Source organism: Aspergillus pseudodeflectus (genome assembly GCF_044049435.1).
Source record: "Aspergillus pseudodeflectus strain CBS 756.74 chromosome Unknown BJX68scaffold_22, whole genome shotgun sequence".
Lineage (NCBI taxonomy): Eukaryota > Fungi > Ascomycota > Eurotiomycetes > Eurotiales > Aspergillaceae > Aspergillus > Aspergillus pseudodeflectus.
Genome location: NW_027263798.1, coordinates 152,501 through 173,470, shown reverse-complemented (window position 1 = coordinate 173,470; position 20,970 = coordinate 152,501). Strand labels below are relative to the sequence as shown.

Here is a 20,970-nt window from a genome sequence, read left to right as displayed (position 1 = left end):
ACTTTCTGATAATATTCGTCTTACCTGTTTAGGATATTAGCGACGAGGCTCAACGATGCTAAGGCTTGCTTTCAACTTCCCATACCAGCAGGAGCTGGGTCGTTCCATGCGTTTTCCCTACATCTTGCGTCAAGTGTCCGAGACCAAGGAGAGAGGCGCCTTTGCTTTAATAGCGGTATTGACTCGAACCCGGAATAATGGAAGTTATATTTATTAGAGCTGATTAGAACACAAGGAGCCCATTAAGGCACCGAATCATAACCCCATATGCAGCGACAAGTCCACATCGGATCCCCACAGTATGTGGAAACAAAAGACATCAGATGCAAGAAAACATTGGACTCGCCTTTCGAAGCCGAGGACACATACAGCAGTCTAGCTAACCCCAACACCGGCGGAAATCGCCTTACAGCCGCCCTAAGGTACCAGGTATCCGCCATCTCTGCGCAGCAAGAAATATGAAAATGTCATAGATGCCATCAGTCAACCCATTCACAACAAAGCTAGTGTTCGAAATCCCACACCGCGTCATCGGGTTAGCATCCGCTGAACATCTTCAAACCATCCTCGGGGTTTAAATCTCTAAAGGAAACAGGCCATGGTATGGGTAACCGTCTCGGAATGGGCTTCAATGCGCGTCTAGTCCGCAACAACCTCACTATGCTCGCGCCGTCCCATGAAACTGTACCACCAGGCCGAGTTACCGTGGGTAATGCGACAGTTCCGGTCATATTGTTCGATGACGTCCTTATACCAATACTCGTGATCAGGGTCGCGACCAGGGAGCCATCGTCGGCTGCAGCGAGGACCTTCCAACGCGGCTTAATTGCAGTATGGCGAATATCGCACAGGCTATCTCGAAGACCTTTCGGGATTCCCGATATGGGTTGAATCTCAAGGACGAACCTGGGAGAGCAGTGGGCTGTGTCCAAGTCAGCGCCACGCATATCGGCCTGCAGTGAAAGTGGATTGCCCTTCCAGTCCTGGTCTTGCTTTTGGGATGCCTTGTGCTTGCGGGGACGTTGTGGAAAGCTCGACGGACGTGTTTGCCCAGGTGGAAGAACGATCCGTTGCCGGGCGGTTGTTGTTCTTACGCGATGGGCAGCTACTTGAAACGACAATCTACTCAATATGCTGTCGCCTGCACGTTCTCATCAAATGCTAGAATTATTCAAGAATAGCCACCCGCGGGAGAAATCACTCTATAAGTTAAGCGAAGCAATTCCAATCTTGCTAAGCATGTCATAGGTGGAGCATTCACTAATTTTCACAGGCACATATACCCTATATAATGGGCATCAGCTCGCGGGGTGCTCATGTACGAAGTATCATCGCTGGGTCCTCTAAAGAATATTGCGACGAAGCAGCCTCATAAGCCAGGCAACAGTCTAGTCACCGCCCAGCATCGTTGAAGCAGGGTCAGCCGGTATGGAGGATGCGAGCTCGGCAGCCTCCTGGTAGGCTGCAAATAGGTTCTGAAGCTCTTTGTCCTTAACCAAACTGGCCGAGTTATAAGTTGTGCTCGTATTCTGCACAATCGTGTAGTTCCCCTCAACCAAGTCCCTCTTCTCGAAGCCACAACAAACGGGTGGGATAACGCAGGCAACAGGGGCAGTTTCCAGGTTTCCGTTGTACGCAGATATACAGAACTGGAAGTTCCAAGTCCCTGGGAACAGGAAGTAGATCTCGTGTGACGTTTGCGTCGTTGTACCACCTCGCTCGAGGGCTGTGTTGTCCCTTACGCTCCTGGTATAGATGCCATACCCTGAAGCGCCAGCCGCCGCATTCCACTCAAGCCGAACGGTGGTTGCATCAATGTTGGTCACCCGCAGTCCGGTAGGTGGTGCGGGTGCCCAGGATCCGGCAATGAATTCCCTTCCCTCTGCAGGTAACCCACCAGCTACGACGTATTGCCTAGTCAAGCTTCCAATCATGCCAACATAGGTCGCTACCCAGATGCCGTAACGTGAACCCGACTTCAAGCCCTTGACAAGCAAGCTCGTGTCCTTCGTGGGGTAAATTGTGATGAAAGCACCCTCTGTTGATTTATCCCAGGCAAGGACACCGTATCTATTCACGTTGTATCCCGTAACAGCGTCCCATCGCACGAGCACGTCGGTTCCCTGAGGCTCAACAATGATGTTCGATGGTCCCGGGGCGGTCTTGATATTTGCTGTGACCGAGCTCAATGCAGACCAGGAGGAGCGGGCATCGTTATCGCCCTTGGTACGGACCTGGTACTCCCACGTCTGTCCGTTAATCACCCATGGCGACCAGCTTCCGTGGGTAGATGGGTAAACGTCTCCCTCGGACCACCATCCCGTCGCACCCTGAACCCGCGCACGGATCTGGTATCCACGAGCATTCTCGACTGGGTCCCAAGTGGTAAACAGCCCCTCCGGATACGAGACTGACCTCACGTTACCCGGCGTGCTCACAGGCCTGGAATCAACTGCATCAGGGACCGAAAACTCAGTCCCGTCATAGTTGAAATCCCTCTGCAAGACTCGCGCAAACGCCTGCGCAATATGGTACTCCCCGCGAGCGTTAGGATGCAACCCGTCATATCCATCCGGGCAGCCGGAAGGCCGGCAATCATACTCGGTATTCACATCAACATACGCAATCGGAGACTCCCACCGAAACCAACTCGGCAGCGTGTCCCGGAGGAGTATGTTGTATCTGTTGGTATTATCAACGAGGTCCTGCCTTCCGCCTATGAAGCTGCGGTGGACCACGTTGCCCACGAGAAGCTTGATATCTGGTTTCGCTTCGCGTGCAGCCTGCACTAGGTTGCCCATGTCACCGACCAGACCCTCGGGTCCGCTCACAAACCAACCGAGGTCATTGAAGCCCAGCAAGATCAGGAGATAGTCGGGCTGGTGCTCGGAGACCCAGGCTTTGATCGTGTGCCGTGACTGTGCGGCTTGACGGCCCCACCATGCGGCATGGCCAGTGTTGCGGAAACTTTCAGGTACACCGGAGGCGTAGGAGCCTGTGCCTTCTTGGAAGGGCGCTGGCGGCTCTTCGCCTGGTAATAAAGGGGCAGTGGGTTGAGAGACGGCGATTGGTGAGTTGGCATGTGTTCCCTGCCAGGGTCCAACGAAGTGGTGGATGTACCCGTTCTTGTCCACTACAAAAGCACAGTTAGATTCGAATACAAGGGTGCAGAAGGAAATGCGACTTACACCATTGACTGAGTCGGTATCGCCAAGTCCAGTCGTCCTCCATTCCATGTGAAATCGAATCCCCGACCACCATGAACTTGGCCTCCTCGTTGGGTATAGTGACATAGTCATCCGGAATGTCATCGATGCAGGGAATTGCACAGCTCCCTCCCCATACAACGCCGCCTGTCGAAAATTGATCCAAGACGCCCGAGGAGCACAGTCCTAAGCAGTTATCTCCACCAGAATATTGGCAAGCCGAGACGCGGCCCTGGGATTCTTGAATGATGGCCATTAGATGACAGGCGCGAATCAGAGAAAACCAGTAGATGAAACTCACCCCAAGTATTAATGGCGATCCTATAACCCTTCCGATAGAAGATATACTGCGGGTTGCACAGGCCCTCGATATAGCATTTCTGGGTATTCGGGATACCGCCCCAGGCGACCGTATCAGTTGCCGTAAACTGGACACTGTAAAGCCCGATTGCCGGATCTCCCTCGAAGAAATGGACCGGTGGATCAGTGCTCCCGGGGTTATTCCATCCAGCGCTGTCACGATACAAAAAGGTACCAGTTAGTGCGCCGTTTCTCGCGTGACTACCTGCAGCCTTGCGGCTACTGAATCGCCAGGTCAGTCGGGAACTCACTTTATGGTATTTTCGGCCGTAGGATTCCCATGATCCTTAGCATATGTCCGCAGAATCTCATTCCCTCCCCCATGAGTGCTGAAGAACGCACGACACCTTTTCCTACTTTCCCAAACGATGTCGTCCGTCTTGAACAAGCCCAGTAGCGCATCGAGGACCTTTTCTAGATTCTTGAGACCGAGTGTGGTGAGAAGCTGGACGCCCAGGAGCCCAAAGACTTGATACACGCGTTTGTCGTGCGTGTGTAAGGACTCGTCATTGTGCTGGCTAAGATCCGTCGTTCGCTCCACGGGTATAACTTGCCCAGCGTTTATCCATTCGATAGCCTCAGCGTGCATCGCGGAAAGCACTGACAGGCGACTTGGGTCGGTGATTAGTTTGCCGCCCATGGGCCCAGCGTAACTCGGTTCCCATTGTGAAGGCTTAGACTCGTTACTTGGAGGAGCCGCGGAGCCTGGGGAAACTAGCGGCAAGAGAGCCAAAACGAAAGGGACAATGATTCTCCTCATCTTGCTATGGAATGGACCAGAGAAGAATTGCGTCTTGTCACTAGGTAGAGGGCAAGCGTACCGTCGCCTGCAATTTATAGGAGAACTCTCATTGTGACGAAAAGAAAAGCTCTCGGGCTTGGTCCTCCAAGCTTGGGCTTTTCAGCCCTCAACTAAAGCCAAAACTATCCATATTTTGTGTTTTATTCGCCCATATGAGATGGGTGCAGAGTAGCATGAGATGTAGCCAAGCCGCTAAGGACCCTGCCAGCCTCGTATTTTTAATATCAGGATATTAAGTTATTCAGCTCAGCCTGCAGAACCAATCAATGTCTGGTAGTAATTACTTCCCGTGCCTGGTAAGGCCTGGCCTAATCCTTCCTGGGACGCCAAGATCGTCTAGAATCTTCAAGCGAGACACGGTGACTATGGAGAATGACCTCTGGGAGCATCCGCCGTTCAGCTCCTACTAGTGACTGTGCCAACCTTGCGCGGCAAGTTGGGAGTTAATCTTACTGTCAAATAATAAGATTACGTTTCTTATTCTTACGGGTTTACTCGGGGTCTTCTCCGGGCTAAAAAGGAGAGTTCGCCGTCCTACTGAAATTACGCATTTCATCTCTGACAGTGCAAATGCCCCGCGTTATGTTGGATCAGAAAATCGTTGGCTCTGTACCTGTGTGCCTGGCAGTGTTTGGAGAGACCTGCTCGCAGGACTATCAGCGTTCCAAGTTGTCCATGTTGTGTTGTAAGTTGTTGAAAGTGGGGCTTTGAGCGGGTCCATGCATCCTCGAATCATTCCTGTGGATGGCACGGTGGGTATGGGCCATCGCCAACAGCTGGCTTGTATGATATACAAAGAGCACTGCCTTCTATGTATCAATGAAGGTTCAAAGGAAGGGGAGGAGAACTCTAATTATGACTATCCAGTAACTATACTATATGGGATATACATTATCATGGATGTTTCTTGTGCACAGGGCATATATCCATCTTATATTCTAGGTAACTGCCCCCACAGAGCTTCGCCCAGCGCCAAAATCTCGGCAAACTCCTGCGTAAGTAACGACTTCGTAAAAAATTAATAAAATAAAAATAAAAATAAATAAATAAACACATTCTGATCCGGGGAATCAAACCCCGAGCTGCCGCGTGAGAGACGGCGATGTTAACCATTACACCATATCGGACTGGATGATTGAAATGACTTTGCTTTTGCATCTATCTTACTTTGATTGCCGGACAATGAAAACACGCCGATGTAGCCAAACCCACCCGAGGTGAGTTTCTCGGATCCACGGGGTTTTAGGCCGAGAAATGTCTAAACGAATCTGACTTCCCCCTTCGGTTCATGTGGTGGCCTTGACTGTCTTATTCTAGGTGGCTGCGGAAGCACCCAGGGTTCCAATAGTGGTGAAAGTGGTAATAAATGCAAACCCCCTGCCATAGCACCTGCGTACATGTATCTTGTAATAATTTACAATGCCTGGTATCTGGCTTTTGTCCTTAATAAGAACAGAGCTAAGTAAACCTAGGCTGCCAAGGTAAAAGGAGAGTGCAAATCTAACTTAAGACAGACTAACTGCATGACAAGCACGGCATACGGCAGAGAGGGTACTAGAGTTACAACAACGTCCAGCAGCCACCAGTGCTCAGTAGATCCTGATCTCAGGCTAGCTTGAGAGGTCTTTGAAGGGTCTTATATTTTCAATTTCCAAAAAGATGTCTATCCAGGTGATTATATTTACAACGCATATTATTGAAAATCTGTGAAAGAAGTGGCATTTACTATGGAAATATACCCGTCTACCTACGCACAAGAACTAAAAGCCTCATGACATTCTGTCCTAGAATATGAGTTTGAATCTTCGCGATACCCGTACTTGGAGCAGCAGTCACTAAACGCCAACCCCTTGCACACCACACTAACAGGGTCGTTCCTCTGGCTGTATAACCCATCTATAGATACTGGCAGCCCCGGCGAAGCCTGCCGCGGAATAAAGCTCGTCCTCGACGTGGACCACAAAACCGCCTACGCACCCTCCCTCCCAGCACAAGCTTTGCTAGAGAGATGCGGGAAGAACCCCCTGGAAGCCGCGGGCGATTATCTACGACAACTAATCCGCCAAGTCGAGAAGCTCATCGAGTCCCGGCTGGGAGTCGCGATCGAGGACACTTCGTCTCTGCGGTTCATCCTGACTATTCCTGCCGTCTGGTCCGACAGGGTCAAGGAAGCGACTAGGCAGGCGCTCGTCCCTGAGCCCGAGGCTGCGGCGCTGTATTCGCTGCCCACTATGCAGCCCGGCGTGATCGTGGTCAGAACTCTAAAGTCTCAGGCTTAAGTTATTATTTCCCTCCCTTGCTAACGACAGCAGGAAGGTGATATGTTTTATTGTCTGCGCCGCCGGTGGCGGCGCGGTGGTACGTTGTGCTTAAATGAAGAGGCGTTTTGCTTGATTATGCTGACTAGGGCAGGATCTTATTCACTACATCGTGCATAGTCTGGAGCCTTTGCACCAGGTACACACAAGTAAAACCCTACCTCTTCCACTCAATCAACCTTAATCTTAACCTGACCAACCACTAGGACGCATCTGCGGCGTAAAGGCTCTTCAATACGCCGCCGGATGGGATCTGACAGATACGCCGCCCTGCCTCAGTAGTCGAAGGGGGCCGCTTTTCTCTACCAGTAGGACAGAGTCAAGCCCAGCTTCACGGGAAGACTCGATGAAGATTAGAGCGAGGTTCCGTACTACATTCCTATTCCGGGAGCCCTGGACGATGACGACGCGGGGGGCCGGACCTGCTTCCTCCTCTAATTCACAAATTCCAGCTTGCAAATGGAATTCCGGCCCCCTGGGAAACTGCTACACGCTCGTCAATATTTGGTCCGCAGGATCCGAGAGCAATCCGGACCTCGTCCCGGAAAGTATAGTACAAGGGATCCGCAGGCTTCTTCACGAGGTATGTACCACCGCCACCCACCGAAGCCGCAGTTTCTGACAATAGCAATACCCCACCTACAGCACCCCTGACCTCCTCGCAGCCCTACAATTCCTCCTAATCCTGCTCATAATCCTCTTCTTCTGCCTGGGCAACGACCCTGGCCTCGAAGACCCCACAGACGTCCAACTCTCATTGAAGTCTGGGAAGTCAAGAGCCGCCTCGCAGCAACGGACCTGTTCATCCAACCAACCCAACCACACGGCCTCCCCTCCTACAGGGACCGGGCCCTCGTTTCCGCAAAACTACGCGCAATCCACAGCCTGCACCACCTCGACTTCGTCTGGTCCGTCCTCCGCGGGTATCTCATTCTCATCTGCTGGGAGCTCGGTCCGCTCCCAGCTCCGCCGCCAAGATACCTTTGGGAGGTAGGGTATGAGGAGGCGTGGAAGCGGATGTTTGCAAGGTTCTTGCAGCAGTGGATGTACGGGCCGTGTCTCATGTCGGAGATGTTTGCGATGAATGGAGAGGCGCCCCTGGAGCCTAGGCCTGAGAGATGGCGGGCCAAGGCGGATGAGTTTGGGATGATGCTTATGGCGGAGGGGACTATTACCTTGTCGAACCGGGTGCCGGACGTGGGCAATCCGTATACATGCGGAAGAGTATAGACGATGCTGACGTTGCCTGTTTAAACTTGATCGCACACGATTACGATAGATGATGGATATACCCAATACATGAAATTATGTATCATCAAAATCAATTGCAGACCAACAACTTATGACCCCATCATAGTCACATTCAAGCAGACCCTCTCAACTCCAACTGCTGCTTCACCACTTCGCCAACCTGCACCTCCATCCCCTTGAACTGAATGCCCAACTCCCTCTCCGCCTTCGAGGCATCAACCTCATAGTTGGACCGATCAACAGGCTCCAGCTTAATTGGCAGAGACGGAAACTCTTTCTTGACAAAGTCGTAAACCTCTTTCCAAGACCTCTTCTCGCCCGCAAGCAAATACGCCTGCACGGGTTCCCCCTCATTCTTCTTGACTGTCAGTGCCCGCACATGCGCAACCGCAACATCATCAACGTGGACGCCGAGGAAGTGCCCAAAGGCATTCGTCTCGGTCATCAGTGCTTGGAAGAGCAGGCCGTTTGTGCCCGCGAGGTCGGCGGCGGATTCTTGGATTAGGCTGCGGCCAAAGACGTAGACGGGGTGGATGGTGATGATTTCAAAGTGCGGGTTTTGGGTCGCCTGGAAGTCGAGCACGGCTTTGTACGAGGCGAGTTTGCTGGCGTGGTATTGCGTAAAGGGGGACTGACTGGGCAGGGCTTCCTTGTCGATTGTGAAGTCGATTTCATTGTCCTCTGGTTGGTTGTTAGATTATTTATTCCAATGTCAGGTCGCAAGGAAGGTCAGAAGAAGTACCTCGGAGAACAGTCCCATCCGCAATCGGCCCCAGCGAGACCAGCGATACCACAGACGCAGTCACAACAACCCTCTTGACACTCGGAGCCTTCAACGCCGACTCCAGGACCGAGAGCGTGCCCTGCACCGCCGGTTGGAGCAGATCGCCGCCCGCGTTGGCTAAAGGCGAAGCGACGTGGATGACATATTCGATCCCCTGGAGGGCATCATCGAAACTTCCCGACACTGTGATGTCGGGGATCACGACGAAGCTGATTTTAGCGGCGTATGTGGAGAAGAGGGCCTGGATCTTGCTGGTTTGTGCTTCGCGACGCACGACGAAGCGGACCGTGTGGCCGGCCTCGAGGGTGCGGAGGGCGACTTGCGCGCCGATGAATCCGGTCGCGCCGGTGATGAGGACTGCAGACATTTTGGTATGAGCTGGATGGATTGGATTCTTGAATTTGATGATATTCTACACTGATCCGAGCTCCACCCACTGTTTATATAGCCCATGGCTGAGAAATCCGCCCACCGAGGAAGCAAACAGGCACATTTATCGATTAATGATATTATAAATCCGCCCGGTTTAAGCTTCTTCTGTTGGCGACCAATCGCGTGGATTTGCTGGTTCCGGCGATGCGAGTGGCACGCAATTCGCAGCCGCTGGTCCACTTGTAATCGGTGATTAATGATCCTGCCGAGCCGAGGGTCGCGGGCTTTGGAAGGCGATCGAAGGGTCATTGATGGATGAGATTTGTCACCAAACTATAAACTGCAGGAATTTCTATGATTAGAATTATAGACCTGCATGGGCCTTGGCTGTACTAGAGTGTAGTCTGGTCGGGGCTTCATAGTACAACAACTGCAGGATAACGTAATTCATGCGAGATTCCACGTAAGGACAGGATTATTAAATCGTCTCCAAGATCCCAAAAATCACTGGGCATCGCAGAAAAAAAAGTATTCGCAATCTGCTTCCCCAGCCCTCGCTGGGGTAACCAATTACCTCCCCCTCTGCCCCTTTGCCAGTCCCCTCGATAACCAAAGATACACTCAACAATTATAACTCAGCCTCAACCCCGCCGAAGCACTCTGCACAAACCCCACACTCGTCTTACCCGTATACCCCTTGGAAATACTCAGCCTATACGTCATAGTCGAAGCACACGCAAAGCTATTAACCACCCGCGACGTCCCCTGACTCGGGGAGCTCTCAAACTTGACCGTCCCCACCATCGAAATCGGCGCGGGGCAATACGCCCACGAGATATCGATCCCCCGTGGACTCCGGCTCAGCGGGCCGGACACAGAGAAGAATTCGACGGGGGCGAGGCCGACGGTGTTGATTGCGTAGCCTGCCGGGAAGTAGTAGGACAGCGTGCAGCCCCAGCTTCCGGGCGGGACGGTGAATTCGACGAAGGTATCTTGTTTCTTGGTTCCGCCCGCTTCTTGGCTGATGCGGAAGTCTGGGAGGTATGATTGCACGGGTTGCGCTTCGTCGACGCGGGCGTAGACGGGGGTTATGGTTGTGCAGGCAGAGGGGGCAGGGATTGCGGCAACCAGGGTGGTTAGCGCGGAGAGGAGGAGGGAGGCGGTTTTGAGGAGGTGCATTTTGGTAAATACAGATGCTGAACGAGTGGACTAGTTTGAGTATGAGCTGTATTGTTGTTGTTCTTGCTCCTTGCGCGATGGTCGTTGTGCCTTTTATAGATTCGAGGAAGGCGTAGACCAGCGATGCCCTCCGGTCCCCATACCCGGTCACCACGTCAAATCCATCACCCCACAAAGATAGGACAGAAGTGAGACATCCAAAGCACGTCCCACCTTACAGACGATGCTTCTCCCACGATATCCATCCCTCGCACAGCCCGTGTCTGGCCATGTTCCACCCCTCGGCTGCAATACCTCTTTATCAACTCCAGGTCTCAGCCCAACCACCGAGCTCCAATGAGACCCGCATGAGGCTGAGGACCGCCCAGTAACGGTCTGTCAGGCCGAGCTGTCATGCCGTCCTGCTAAAGAAGTTTACTGGTCGGAGCTCAGCCGGGTGCCTTGGCGGTTCGTATTCGCGGGGTTGCTTCTGCAGGGATACAGGTGGGGTGGGGTGCTAAGGGAGATCGAGTGGTACGGCACGCTGATAGATCTTGTGTGACTGGTTATTCTGGGTTCGGATTGATTCGGGTTGTTGTTCTTGTTGTTGGGTGATGGGAGCTGGGGTTCGGAGCTTTGGACGCGGCGGTCAGGGGATGGGGTAGATCGAAGCGAGGGATGAGACATGCGCTATCAGTTGATCATCGCTTTTGGAACGGCGTATTGATGGAGACTCATTTATCAGGAGCGAGAATTGATATTTTTGGTGAGCTTCTATACAGACCGTGCCTGAATATCTTCTTCTTACACAGCAGTCAGGATGAACGTGGATTCTCGCATATTGTTGTTGCACAGACGTCTTATTTCCTCGGAGCATTTACTTGCCACTCGTCTATTCGAACACTAGGGGATGTCCAAGATACGATGCGATTCAAGCTGGCAATTGGTAAAGAATACTACCAGTCTGACTGTGCGAAAGGCCGTCATATGACCCAGAAGCTTTAGGCTTTAGGCGTTTTCTCAAAATAGCATCCTCTGTGCCAACTCACGGGTGTTGCAGGGTGGCGTCGTTGATCCAAGCCTGGTCTCGGCAATCTTTTCCTCCCCATGAAATCTCTATTGCTAGCTTGATCGACAAGTGATTTCGTCCAGACTCGATCCCTCCATATTCGCGCAGCCAAAGTACGGTTCCTGGCCACTCGGCGGACTAACGTTGATATCGCTCAGGTGGAAATCATGGCAGACCTAGACGGTCAGCAAGAGTCGTTGGAAAAAGGCAAGGGGAACAAACATCCGGGCTGCTGCACGTCAGCTCCCCGATCCGCGGATCATACTTCTTCGACGTGGTCCCCTCAAAGTCCCGGAAATAGATGTCCTCAATAACAAGCGACGACTGTGACAGGTCAGTTCGACGCACCATAATGACACAGGACTAGAATAACCAACCGGATTCTTATCACAGCTCGCCTGATCCGCCGCATAGTAGCACTGGCTAACCGAAATAACATGATCATTATTGTAGCTGCGCATACCCTCATAGGTCACGTTCCGCACAAGGCCCAGGCCACCTCCACTACTCGACCCCGTCGTGCCCGGGGCAACGCCCGGCCAGACCTTGATCCGCGCGACGTCTGTAGCGTTGGTCATTGTCACGTTGTACACGTAGATGTCTTCGACGAGGTCAGTTTCTCCCTGGTATTGGCCAAGACTTCCGACGGAGATTCCGTGCGAGCCGGTGCAGTCGAGGTTTTGGACGATGATGCCGGTCGAGTTTGGTTTGAAGGAGACGCAGTCTGAGTCGGTTGGTTAGTGGTGTTCGGGATCGGGGGCGGGAGGAACTACCATCGGTGTTGACGACTCGCGAGTTTTGAATGACGACGTTTGAGCTCCGGTACGTGTCCCAGCCATCGGTGTTCTTAGCAGGTTTTCCCTCCAACGCTTTGCCGACCAGCATCGTCATATCGCTGATCAGGATATCACTCGAGTTGGCAATGAGATTGAACCAGCCCGGCGGATCAAGCATGGTGAGACCCGAAATGGTTGCATGATGCAGACCATCCGTGCCAAAGAGACAAGGCCTCATCACCCCCTTGTCCTCGGCCATGGCGCTCCACCAGTACTGACCGCGTCCTGGGTCATGTTAGCACAATCAGCGCAGCAATTCCAACTTCAATTTCGGAGAGCGCTCACCATCAATAACCCCCTTGCCACCCCCATAAATATTAACATCCCTCCCCCCAAACCGCCAAAACATACTCGATGTCTGAAACGCATACTCAAATGCCTGCGTCGGCCAGAGGTTAATATCCTGCTTGAAGCTGACATTGCCGTAGATTGCAAAGTCGATGTTGTCCAAAAACGTCAGGTCCAGCGCCGTCGCGATGATGTAGTCGCCTGGTGGCAGGAAGACTGTTCCGCCACGGTTGCATTTGTGTGCTGCGGCGAGGATTCCGGGACCGGCGTCTTTCAGCGAGGGCTTGACTTTGCAGATTTTGTGGTGTGGCTTCTGGGGGTGGGGGTGAGATGGCTCGAAGTTGTTTGGTGCATGGGGAGACGCAGAGATGGACGGAGGAGTTGGCACTAGATTCGGTTGGGATAAAGCTCCTGTAACTGTAGCGAGCACTGTGAGGAGAGTGGTGGACTTCATCTTTGCTATCCTGCACAAAAGACTGCGTCTTGTGCAAGTGGATTTGCGAGGTGACTAGCCATCTCTTTATAGTAGTAGTGGTGGTGAGAAACACCCCCAGTCTGTATCCCCCAAATCCCAAATCCGATAGCTGGAGTAATGAATTCCATCATATTGGAGATTTTGGCTGAATACATCCTTCCTTGGCCGCTTCAAACAAGCATTTACCCATGCGAAGCCGAGGCCCGGCGCCGGCAGCAGCACAGGCTAAATGTCTAGCCCTAATACCAGATGGCTACCGACCCAGGGGCCTGTGCATGGCAAAGGCTTGCACTACCATAGGAAAGAGCGACTGTCTGGACCGGATTCGGCATGAGCACACTTGGGACGAATGGCAGGAAGGCGCGACCCATATAGAGGGTTGGCGAACTGAGGAAGGAACGAAAAATTAAAGGCGGCGCAAACGCCATAGCCCCAGGATACTACGAGGTACTACCATCCATAGACCCTGAAGCGCTATCTAGATGGGTACCCCTGCAGAGGTCTCCAGTTCTCCATATGATATGGCCGGGGACCCTGAACGGTAGAGGCTTTGTTTTTTGACCAACTTGCAAGCACTTCAAGCTCACATTAGCCGTCTGCAATGAACTTTCTGTGTTTAGCCTGATTGTCCGAATCCTACACCCCATTGCCAATATGAAGGATCGAATGAGAAGACGTTGGGCTTCTACTAACGACGATCTGGGGAACGATATCCGGAGAAATCCATTGGGGTCTCCGGACTTATTCCACCAATCATAATCTTGAAGTATGACAGGTGTTGCCCAGGCGCTCTGCTTACCCTACCGACAGGCCCCTCACTTTGCGGGAATTGATCCTGGGAATTATCCGATTTAAGCAGAATAATGGAGGCATATTTGAGAAGCGCGTTAAGGCTAAACAGTGCTGGTCATAGTATAATACTCCCAAGGCCGTCTATTGGCGCCGCGATTAGGCCGAGGGGCGGTGGCTATTGATAGATTCAGGAAAGATAATAATACAAGCGAAATAGGTTTTAGGCCCATCTTAAATGTGAGATGGTAGTATCAGCGACAATAGTCTCCGAGGCAAGCTTATGAAAGAGAGAAATGGAATGATAGTTGCAGTTTGAGCAACATCCGTGACTATATATAACCGACAGAGGCAAGAAACACAAGAAAGGAAAAGAGCCCATTTGCATAGTCTTACACAAGGCTCAAGGGCAGCCTGCTGATCGATTGTAAGATGTGCCCAGAAAACCCAAATACAATACATTGGCACATGGCGTGAGATGTTGTCACTGGCGTTGCAGATCGGGAAGTTTATACTTGGATATCACATTGACAACCCCGAGTCAGCCAATCACTTCAACCTCACTTTGAACACAGTGTTACAGCGTAGATTAGGTGCTTTTCAGAAGCCAAAGTGAACAGAAAGAGATAGGTCGAGCTGTGCTTCCAATGCGTGAGAGACACTTAAGGTTCTAATGTTGCTTATAACTTTGGGGCTTGGCAAGATTAGTGGGTGTAAACGATTGTACTACTTGTCAATCCGACTGTGCTATATATATATATATATATCGGCAATGTGGGTCAGCGATGTGACGAGTATGGATATGGACCCTCGTTGTGGAGTTTGGAGAAGCCCGGCACAGTAAGGGCGCGAGATTGCAGGTGAGTTCCGTACTAGTTACCCAACAGGGATAGATTAATCCTATTCGGTTGGCCTAGGATCGGTGCTCCCTGCTTTCATGGGATAAGGTACGTACTGACACGCACGTCAAACTAGCTAGACTTTGGATCCATTGAGAGATCGACTCCTCGATGTGCTGGGTACTCCACGAGGGACTGCAGGAACAACCGCAGGGGCTGTTCATCCACCGTACACGGAAGGGATAACTTACGTATCCCTCCAAGTTGTTGGCTATATCTTCTAATTGTCTCTTGGTGCGCTCCGAGAGTGGTTCCAGGGGCTGCGGGTACACTTCATAGAGAATCCTCAAGTCTCATTACATACCTCGAGTCTAAACCCATCCCTGCATATGCCTGACCCAGAAGAACACCATATCCTCGGGCACCCCCGCCCTGGCAAGTGCCATCCGCCGGTCATGCCAGTTCCGATGTAGTCATCGAACGTCATCAACCCGCTCAACCGACCGAGCAGTGATCTCCCGAAAGACCTGATCCATCCCCCGGATCTCGTGGCTGAACACGTCCTCCCCGACATCTTCTAATCTGCACATTCCCTCTGGCCCCGCACCCGCTCGGCCGAGGAGCGTCTGCACGATCGAGATGGCCTTTTGCGCTTCCCAGAGACCGTCCCGCGCCGGAAGGCGAGAGTGCCGTAGGAGCGCCAAGGCCGTTTCTTGGCTTTGGGGATCGGTCGTTTTGAGGCATAGGAAGTACAGGATTGCGACGAGCTGCGAGCATAGGGTGAAGTGTCGCGGCGTGTCTGGGGCACTGAGGGAGGAGAGGAATTGTTGCGTGTCTAATAGCGCGCTTTGGAGACTGTCGTTCGGGCCTGGCGAGGAGGGGGTTGAGTAGCCGGACGAGGGATTTGATGAGCTGGGTGGCGTGTGCTTTGGGATGTTCTCGAGAAGGATGGCGTGGTACATGAGTGCTTGGATGCGGAGGAGCAGAGCACGGTGCATCATGTCCACTGGGAGTGATGCAAGCAGGATGCTCAACGCATCCAGAAACCGTTCATATTGTTGGTATAGCACGAAACGCTCGTGGATAAGACCCTGCGGCAGCTGGTCCATCGACTGGTTTTTATGGGAGAGATACGCGATGATGTGATGCATCATCCAGTTTTGCAGTTTAGTTAACGCGGCTTCTGCTTCCGAGAGGCTCGACATGGTATCGGGAACAATGCCGACTAAGCCAGACATTTCCTCTGGTGAGACGAGGGTGAGGATAGGCACGCGCAGGTCGTCGAATGCGCTTGCTTGGACGTCGAGCCGTGAGAAGATGGCGATGAGATGAGGAAGGATGTCATCGCTGTAATCGTGCGATCTGGCCTGTGTCCGCCTCAACAAGTTCAGGCCACTGTTGAGATGCTGTATAGCAGAGCTCGCATCGCCAACGAGTGTCTCAAACACATAGAACAGAATACTACAGATGAGTGGCGTCTCGACCGATGCATCCGGTGTTCGAAGGTACAATCGCAGCTGCCGATGGCATTTGGCAATTCGCTGCATTGCAAGCTGTGACCCAGAGGGCTGGATACTATTTCCGCCCAGCAGGTACTCGCGATACAGGCCGGCTAGCGTGACCAGGGCATTTCTAATTACGGGCTGGTGGTGCGACCGTTGCAGAATAAGCGTGGTCCACAGCGTCGGATCGGAGAAGCTAGACAGGCTCCCCGCGGCCTCGACGCAGTAGAAATGCAGAAGCTGGCGGTCGGCTTGACTGCCAGGGACCTTGAAGGGGAGGCTGTATACACGGATGTCGAGGCGCTGCTGCCGTTGCAGTTCCTTCCCTTGTCCGTTCATAGGGACGGGATATCCTTCGCATTGGCGCCCGGCCCTTGAGCAATTTAAACAACTTGGCTTCCCTTCGTCGCATTTGACACGCCGCTGTCTGCAGAGAATTAGTCGTTTACGGTCATTCGTCATTGGCGGGGGCCACGTACTTGCAAGTGCGACAACCCGTGCGGACTTTCGGCATACTCTTCCTCGTTCCTTTCTTCGGGGCCATGGCAGTACTAGTCGCTCGTATATTCACAGCGTCTGGCATGATGCACGGCGGTGGGTAATAATCTTCTGGGACAGGAGGCAGCAGCCGTTGAGTGTTCGAGTCTTGGGAGATGAGTCGACTGCGAATCATTCTTGAGTTTGGGGGCCAAAAGGAACGCTAAAATTTACGAACCCCGGGCCTTTCCCTGTTGGGGTAACTCCGAGAGCGATCTCGGGCCCTAAATGCGATGGAAGACTTGCATCAAGTATACGAGCGCCTCAGCCTTGCTGGGCAGGGGTTCTGGGGCGGGGAGCGTTGTAGGCAGATGCCAGCAGCGTTTCTATAAATTCGCAACCCCCCTGTCCAATATGGATCAAACATACGTCAATTCCAACCATGCGTTCCCCTAAAGCACTCATATTCGCCGGTCTGCTCGTCGGACCGGCTGCCTCCACCACGCTCTCTCTGCGGCGCCGCACCACCAATGCAACGGCATCAATGGTCTCAACGACATACGGCACCGTCTTCGACGTCGAAGCACAAATCGGCGGGCAGAGCTTCCAACTCCTCGTCGACTCCGGCAGCAGCGACACGTACGTGATGAAAACCGGCTTCCGCTGCTTCGACAAGGCAGAGGGCCTCGAACTCGCGCCGGAAGAATGCTTCTACGACGCCGACCGGACGTACAATGTCTCCGGCACCTACGAAGAGATCCCAAACCAGATGTTTGGTATTCAATATGGCGCCGGCATCGCGAGTGGAGTCATGGCGTACGAAAAGGTCACGCTGGCGGGCGTCACTGTACCTCGCGCTCGCGTCGCCATCGCAGATACTTCGACGCCCATGGGCGATGGCGTGAATTCCGGCCTGCTCGGCTTGGGATATCCATCGCTGACCTCGGCGCATCCTGCAAACGTCACCGATAACACGACGTACTTTTACAACCGCCTCCCCTACAAGCCCCTGCTGTACACCATGTACGACGAGGGCCTCATTGCCGAACCCTACTTTGCCCATGCCATTGCCCGCAACCCCATGAACGAGTCCACGGGCTTTGGGGGATACCTCTTTCTCGGCGAACTGCCACCAGTCAAACACAGCGACGACTGGGCCGTCGCCCCCGTCGAGATCATCGACGAGATCCCGCTGAATTTCACCTCCAACAGACGCACGAGATCCTACTGGGCACTGACCATCCCCTCCGTCTCCTGGGGCCGAAACGGGAGCACACACACGCCGTTCCAGGCCTTCTTCGATACGGGAAACCCGCTCTCGTATATCCCTGGGCGCATCGCGATCCCATTCAATAAACTCTTCAACCCGCCGGGCGTTTACAGCGAGGATCTAGGCGCGTACGTGGTCGACTGCAACGCGAAGCCGCCATCATCACTGGTGTTCGAAATTGACGGGCAGAACTTTGAACATGACCCCGCGGATTTCATCTACCAGACTGGGGAGGACCTGTGTATCTCGACGATCGGGGTCGCGGAAAGGGTTGGATTTGCGGGGCTGCAGATCAACATCATCGGCGTCCCGTTCTTGAAAAACGTTCTGGGTGTCTTTGATTTTGGCAAGAATGAGATGCGCTTTGCCAAGTTGCTCGAGGAAGTTACGGGAAAGATTCCGGATGATGTGGATGGCTCCGAGGGAGGTGAGGATGGAACCGGTGAGGATGAGGATGAGTCTGACGACGAGTACGTGCCAGGGAATGGTGCTGCGCGAGTGATGCCAGGTGTCCTTGCCTGGACTGGGATGGCCGGTCTGCTTTGTTACTTTGCTGTATAAATGTGTTCAAGAGGGGAGTGCGATTTAAAGGACAAGGGTGGATCATTGTTAGATTAGATTTTTATTTGGTTAGGTTGCCTGGTTGGTTCCTTGGGAGCGCTGTAATATCATGTCTTCGATTTATTCTATTGAAGACACAAGGATCTACCTGTATAGTCTTGGTGATGACGGAACACAACCATATCGTTACCCAAATGCCGCAGATTCCTTCCTTGATGTCGCCCGCAGAGCCGTGCCAGATGCCCAATCTCAACTTACACGAAGAGAGTTCCCACCATAACCCCGGCCAAAACAGCAGGCACCAAAATAAGAGACACAGCAGGCAGCGGATGCTTTTGGTACGAGATCTCCGCCTGCACCTCACGCCGCGGAAGCCGCGGAACTCCAGGCAGGTGAACATCTCCCTTCACATCTTCAAGCTGAGTCTCTCGCTCGGGATACTGAGGTGGGCGAAGCAGACACATCACGGGGACAGACAGATTCGTGATGCTGAGATAGCATAGGTGAAGGAGTGGCGGCCAGGCAATGGTCGTGAGGAGGCGCATTAGACCGTCCTTGGTGTCTGTCATTGACCCGAGTTGACTGGTCTGGCCGAAGGCTTTGAAGATCGAATAGAATAATGAACCGGTGGTGACGGAGAACAGAAGAACACCGAACATCGCCCCGCTACCGAGCGTCTGTAGGACCTTTGTATACACCGACGGAGTGGTCGATCTGTTCCAGGAGTTCGCACTGCTTCCTGTCACGAACGATCCCTTGGGCTTGCTCGTGAAGCAGTAGAACTTGAATATTGCGAACAGTTGTGCTGGATCTTGGTCAGTATCTCATAGATGAAAACGAGGGAGAGGGGGTGGGTCAACATACTCCCCGCAAGCCAGCTATTCTCGAGATGCGAGAAGAGCGACACTCTGAATCCGGTGCTCGCAGCCTGTAGGCACGCATACAACCACATCAAGCCAACCTGCACAGCCGCAAGGATCAACTGGAGCTTAAATGCCCAGCCCCCTGCCACAGGGATAAGGCTCTCTTTCTCCGCGAGCAGCAAAACCGGTAGGGCCAGATACCCCGCGAAGTAGCCAACTAAGCTTAGAACAATAAGAGCCCCATTGATTGCAATATCCCACGCCAACCACCTGGGCAGCGCCTTATTCGTCGGCGGAAGCAAAGCCTTGATCTGCTGCGCATGTCCGATATTCCAGCGATTCCGCTGCGCGATATGACCCTGGAGCGTCGTAGGCACGAGTCCGAACTGCAGCGGTTCTTCAACTTGCAATGTCTCGTGTCCATGGCCTTGTAAGATTAAAGAGAGCTGCCAATCCTCGGAGAAGGAGAATGTCGGGTATCCGCCTAGGTCGAGGATTGTCTGGCGGCGGAAGAGCGCGCCGGAGCCCGCGTCGATTGCAGATTTCTGGACGTCTAGGTCCGCGTTGTGGCAGGCATAGAAGTGGATGCGAGATTGGGACAGCGGGTCGCCGTTTGGCAGGTTGTAATAGTATTGCCGAGTTGTGAGGAGGGCAGCCTGCGGGTTGAGCAGGAGATGCGGGAGCGTCGCGCGGAGAAAGTCACGCGCCGGCATACAGTCTGCGTCGAGGATTGCACAGTACTCGGGTTGGAAGTCTTCTTGCAGCGAAAAGATGGCGTAATTCAGATTGCCAGCTTTGGCGAAGACCTTGCCTGGGTGCGAACCGCGCGTGTGGTAGGTTAGATTTGGGTACGCGGATTGGAGCTCCTGAATCGCCTCTTTGAGGGAGCTTGACCCCCCGTCGTCGAGAAGAAGGACTCGAAATTGAGTGACGGGGTACTCCATGCAGCATGCTGCGCGGACGGTGTCGAGGATTACATCCAGAGGCTCGCCGCAACAGGGGATCAGCACGTCAATTTTGGGCAGGCTGGCTGATCCCTGTACACGCAGTCGCTGCCGGGGACGGGACGAGGCATGGCCCGCTGCCACAGTGAGGAGCTGGTTTTGCCGACACACACCTGTAAATCTGGTTAGAAACAGATCTCGGATTGAAGAGACGGTACTGACGAGAAAAGATCCATTCAACAGTGATCATGAGCCACATCTGCCATGTCTGCTGGGCCGCTGTGACCAGGAGACCCAGGCGGACGACGAAATAGAGATCTGAAGCCCATGTCGCTGCGAGTGCGACATAGTGGAGATGTGTTCGGTATCGCTGTCCCGCCTCGATTTGAGGATGCGGTGGTAATTCCTTGATCTCGTAGGAGACCGTGGGTGTGGTGTTGCTCATCGCGCTCCTGATGCTGCTGGGGAGAATCAGGGGAATTGGAAGCGACACGTTCGTCGCAGCGGTGAAAGAGATTCCGCCGTCTTCCGCACAAAAAAGCTGAAGATCCGGGGGATTGCCCTCTTTAATGCTCCTCCCCATTTAGACTACATGGCGGTGCTAGTCTTCGCTTGAGGACGCCACAAGTGCGCAACCCAGACCGCGCAAAAGAGCGGTGATGGCAAGCGCGGGACGGCACATGTTGGATCCGCTGGCCACAATTGAGCGACTGCATTTCTTAAACGATACTTGGCTAGACCGAGTGTATACGATCGTTACAAACGATCCTCCAGGATGAAGAGTGCTGCAGAAGCGGGTGAAGATG

At 53.2% G+C, this 20,970-nt stretch overlaps 8 protein-coding genes and 1 non-coding gene across 9 annotated transcripts; 2 read left to right on the top strand and 7 right to left on the bottom strand.

The window, feature by feature from the left end:
• Nucleotides 1–1,388: 1,388 nt before the first annotated feature.
• Nucleotides 1,389–4,206, bottom strand: BJX68DRAFT_275925 (fibronectin type III domain protein; the record flags this gene model as incomplete). Its single annotated transcript, XM_071047961.1, has 5 exons — nt 1,389–3,023; nt 3,105–3,133; nt 3,189–3,446; nt 3,508–3,719; nt 3,818–4,206. The coding sequence occupies 5 exons, from the start codon at nt 4,204–4,206 to the stop codon at nt 1,389–1,391; spliced, it is 2,523 nt and encodes an 840-aa protein (XP_070898899.1).
• A 1,217-nt stretch (nt 4,207–5,423) lies between these two features.
• Nucleotides 5,424–5,495, bottom strand: BJX68DRAFT_t92. The gene has a single exon. It is a non-coding gene; the product is annotated as a tRNA-Glu (tRNA).
• Nucleotides 5,496–6,159: 664 nt separating this feature from the next.
• On the top strand, nt 6,160–7,916 carry BJX68DRAFT_266988 (uncharacterized protein; the record flags this gene model as incomplete). Its single annotated transcript, XM_071045667.1, has 7 exons — nt 6,160–6,184; nt 6,238–6,634; nt 6,681–6,726; nt 6,781–6,835; nt 6,893–7,269; nt 7,315–7,448; nt 7,529–7,916. The coding sequence occupies 7 exons, from the start codon at nt 6,160–6,162 to the stop codon at nt 7,914–7,916; spliced, it is 1,422 nt and encodes a 473-aa protein (XP_070898898.1).
• A 12-nt stretch (nt 7,917–7,928) lies between these two features.
• BJX68DRAFT_237485 (uncharacterized protein) lies at nt 7,929–9,119 on the bottom strand. Its single transcript, XM_071040208.1, has 2 exons — nt 8,680–9,119; nt 7,929–8,618 (listed from the first exon to the last, which is right to left on the bottom strand). The coding sequence occupies exons 1-2, from the start codon at nt 9,086–9,088 to the stop codon at nt 8,050–8,052; spliced, it is 978 nt and encodes a 325-aa protein (XP_070898897.1). The 5' UTR covers nt 9,089–9,119; the 3' UTR covers nt 7,929–8,049.
• A 436-nt stretch (nt 9,120–9,555) lies between these two features.
• On the bottom strand, nt 9,556–10,320 carry BJX68DRAFT_237484 (uncharacterized protein). The gene has a single exon (XM_071040207.1). The coding sequence runs from the start codon at nt 10,270–10,272 to the stop codon at nt 9,715–9,717; it is 558 nt and encodes a 185-aa protein (XP_070898896.1). The 5' UTR covers nt 10,273–10,320; the 3' UTR covers nt 9,556–9,714.
• Nucleotides 10,321–11,134: 814 nt separating this feature from the next.
• Nucleotides 11,135–12,898, bottom strand: BJX68DRAFT_275923 (pectin lyase fold/virulence factor; the record flags this gene model as incomplete). The annotated part of the gene is made up of 5 exons (XM_071047960.1): nt 11,135–11,496; nt 11,543–11,644; nt 11,698–12,044; nt 12,094–12,381; nt 12,442–12,898. 5 exons carry the CDS (start codon nt 12,896–12,898, stop codon nt 11,374–11,376), a joined length of 1,317 nt encoding a protein of 438 aa, XP_070898895.1. The 3' UTR covers nt 11,135–11,373.
• Nucleotides 12,899–14,488: 1,590 nt separating this feature from the next.
• Nucleotides 14,489–16,682, bottom strand: BJX68DRAFT_237483 (Zn(II)2Cys6 transcription factor). Its single transcript, XM_071040206.1, has 2 exons — nt 16,529–16,682; nt 14,489–16,476 (listed from the first exon to the last, which is right to left on the bottom strand). The coding sequence occupies exons 1-2, from the start codon at nt 16,630–16,632 to the stop codon at nt 15,021–15,023; spliced, it is 1,560 nt and encodes a 519-aa protein (XP_070898894.1). The 5' UTR covers nt 16,633–16,682; the 3' UTR covers nt 14,489–15,020.
• Nucleotides 16,683–16,968: 286 nt separating this feature from the next.
• BJX68DRAFT_266983 (pepsin-like aspartic protease) lies at nt 16,969–18,357 on the top strand (the record flags this gene model as incomplete). The annotated part of the gene is made up of 1 exon (XM_071045666.1): nt 16,969–18,357. One exon carries the CDS (start codon nt 16,969–16,971, stop codon nt 18,355–18,357), a length of 1,389 nt encoding a protein of 462 aa, XP_070898893.1.
• Nucleotides 18,358–18,433: 76 nt separating this feature from the next.
• Nucleotides 18,434–20,950, bottom strand: BJX68DRAFT_237480 (glycosyltransferase family 2 protein). The gene is made up of 3 exons (XM_071040205.1): nt 20,387–20,950; nt 19,222–20,337; nt 18,434–19,162 (listed from the first exon to the last, which is right to left on the bottom strand). The coding sequence occupies exons 1-3, from the start codon at nt 20,745–20,747 to the stop codon at nt 18,612–18,614; spliced, it is 2,028 nt and encodes a 675-aa protein (XP_070898892.1). The 5' UTR covers nt 20,748–20,950; the 3' UTR covers nt 18,434–18,611.
• Between the last annotated feature and the right edge of the window lie 20 nt (nt 20,951–20,970).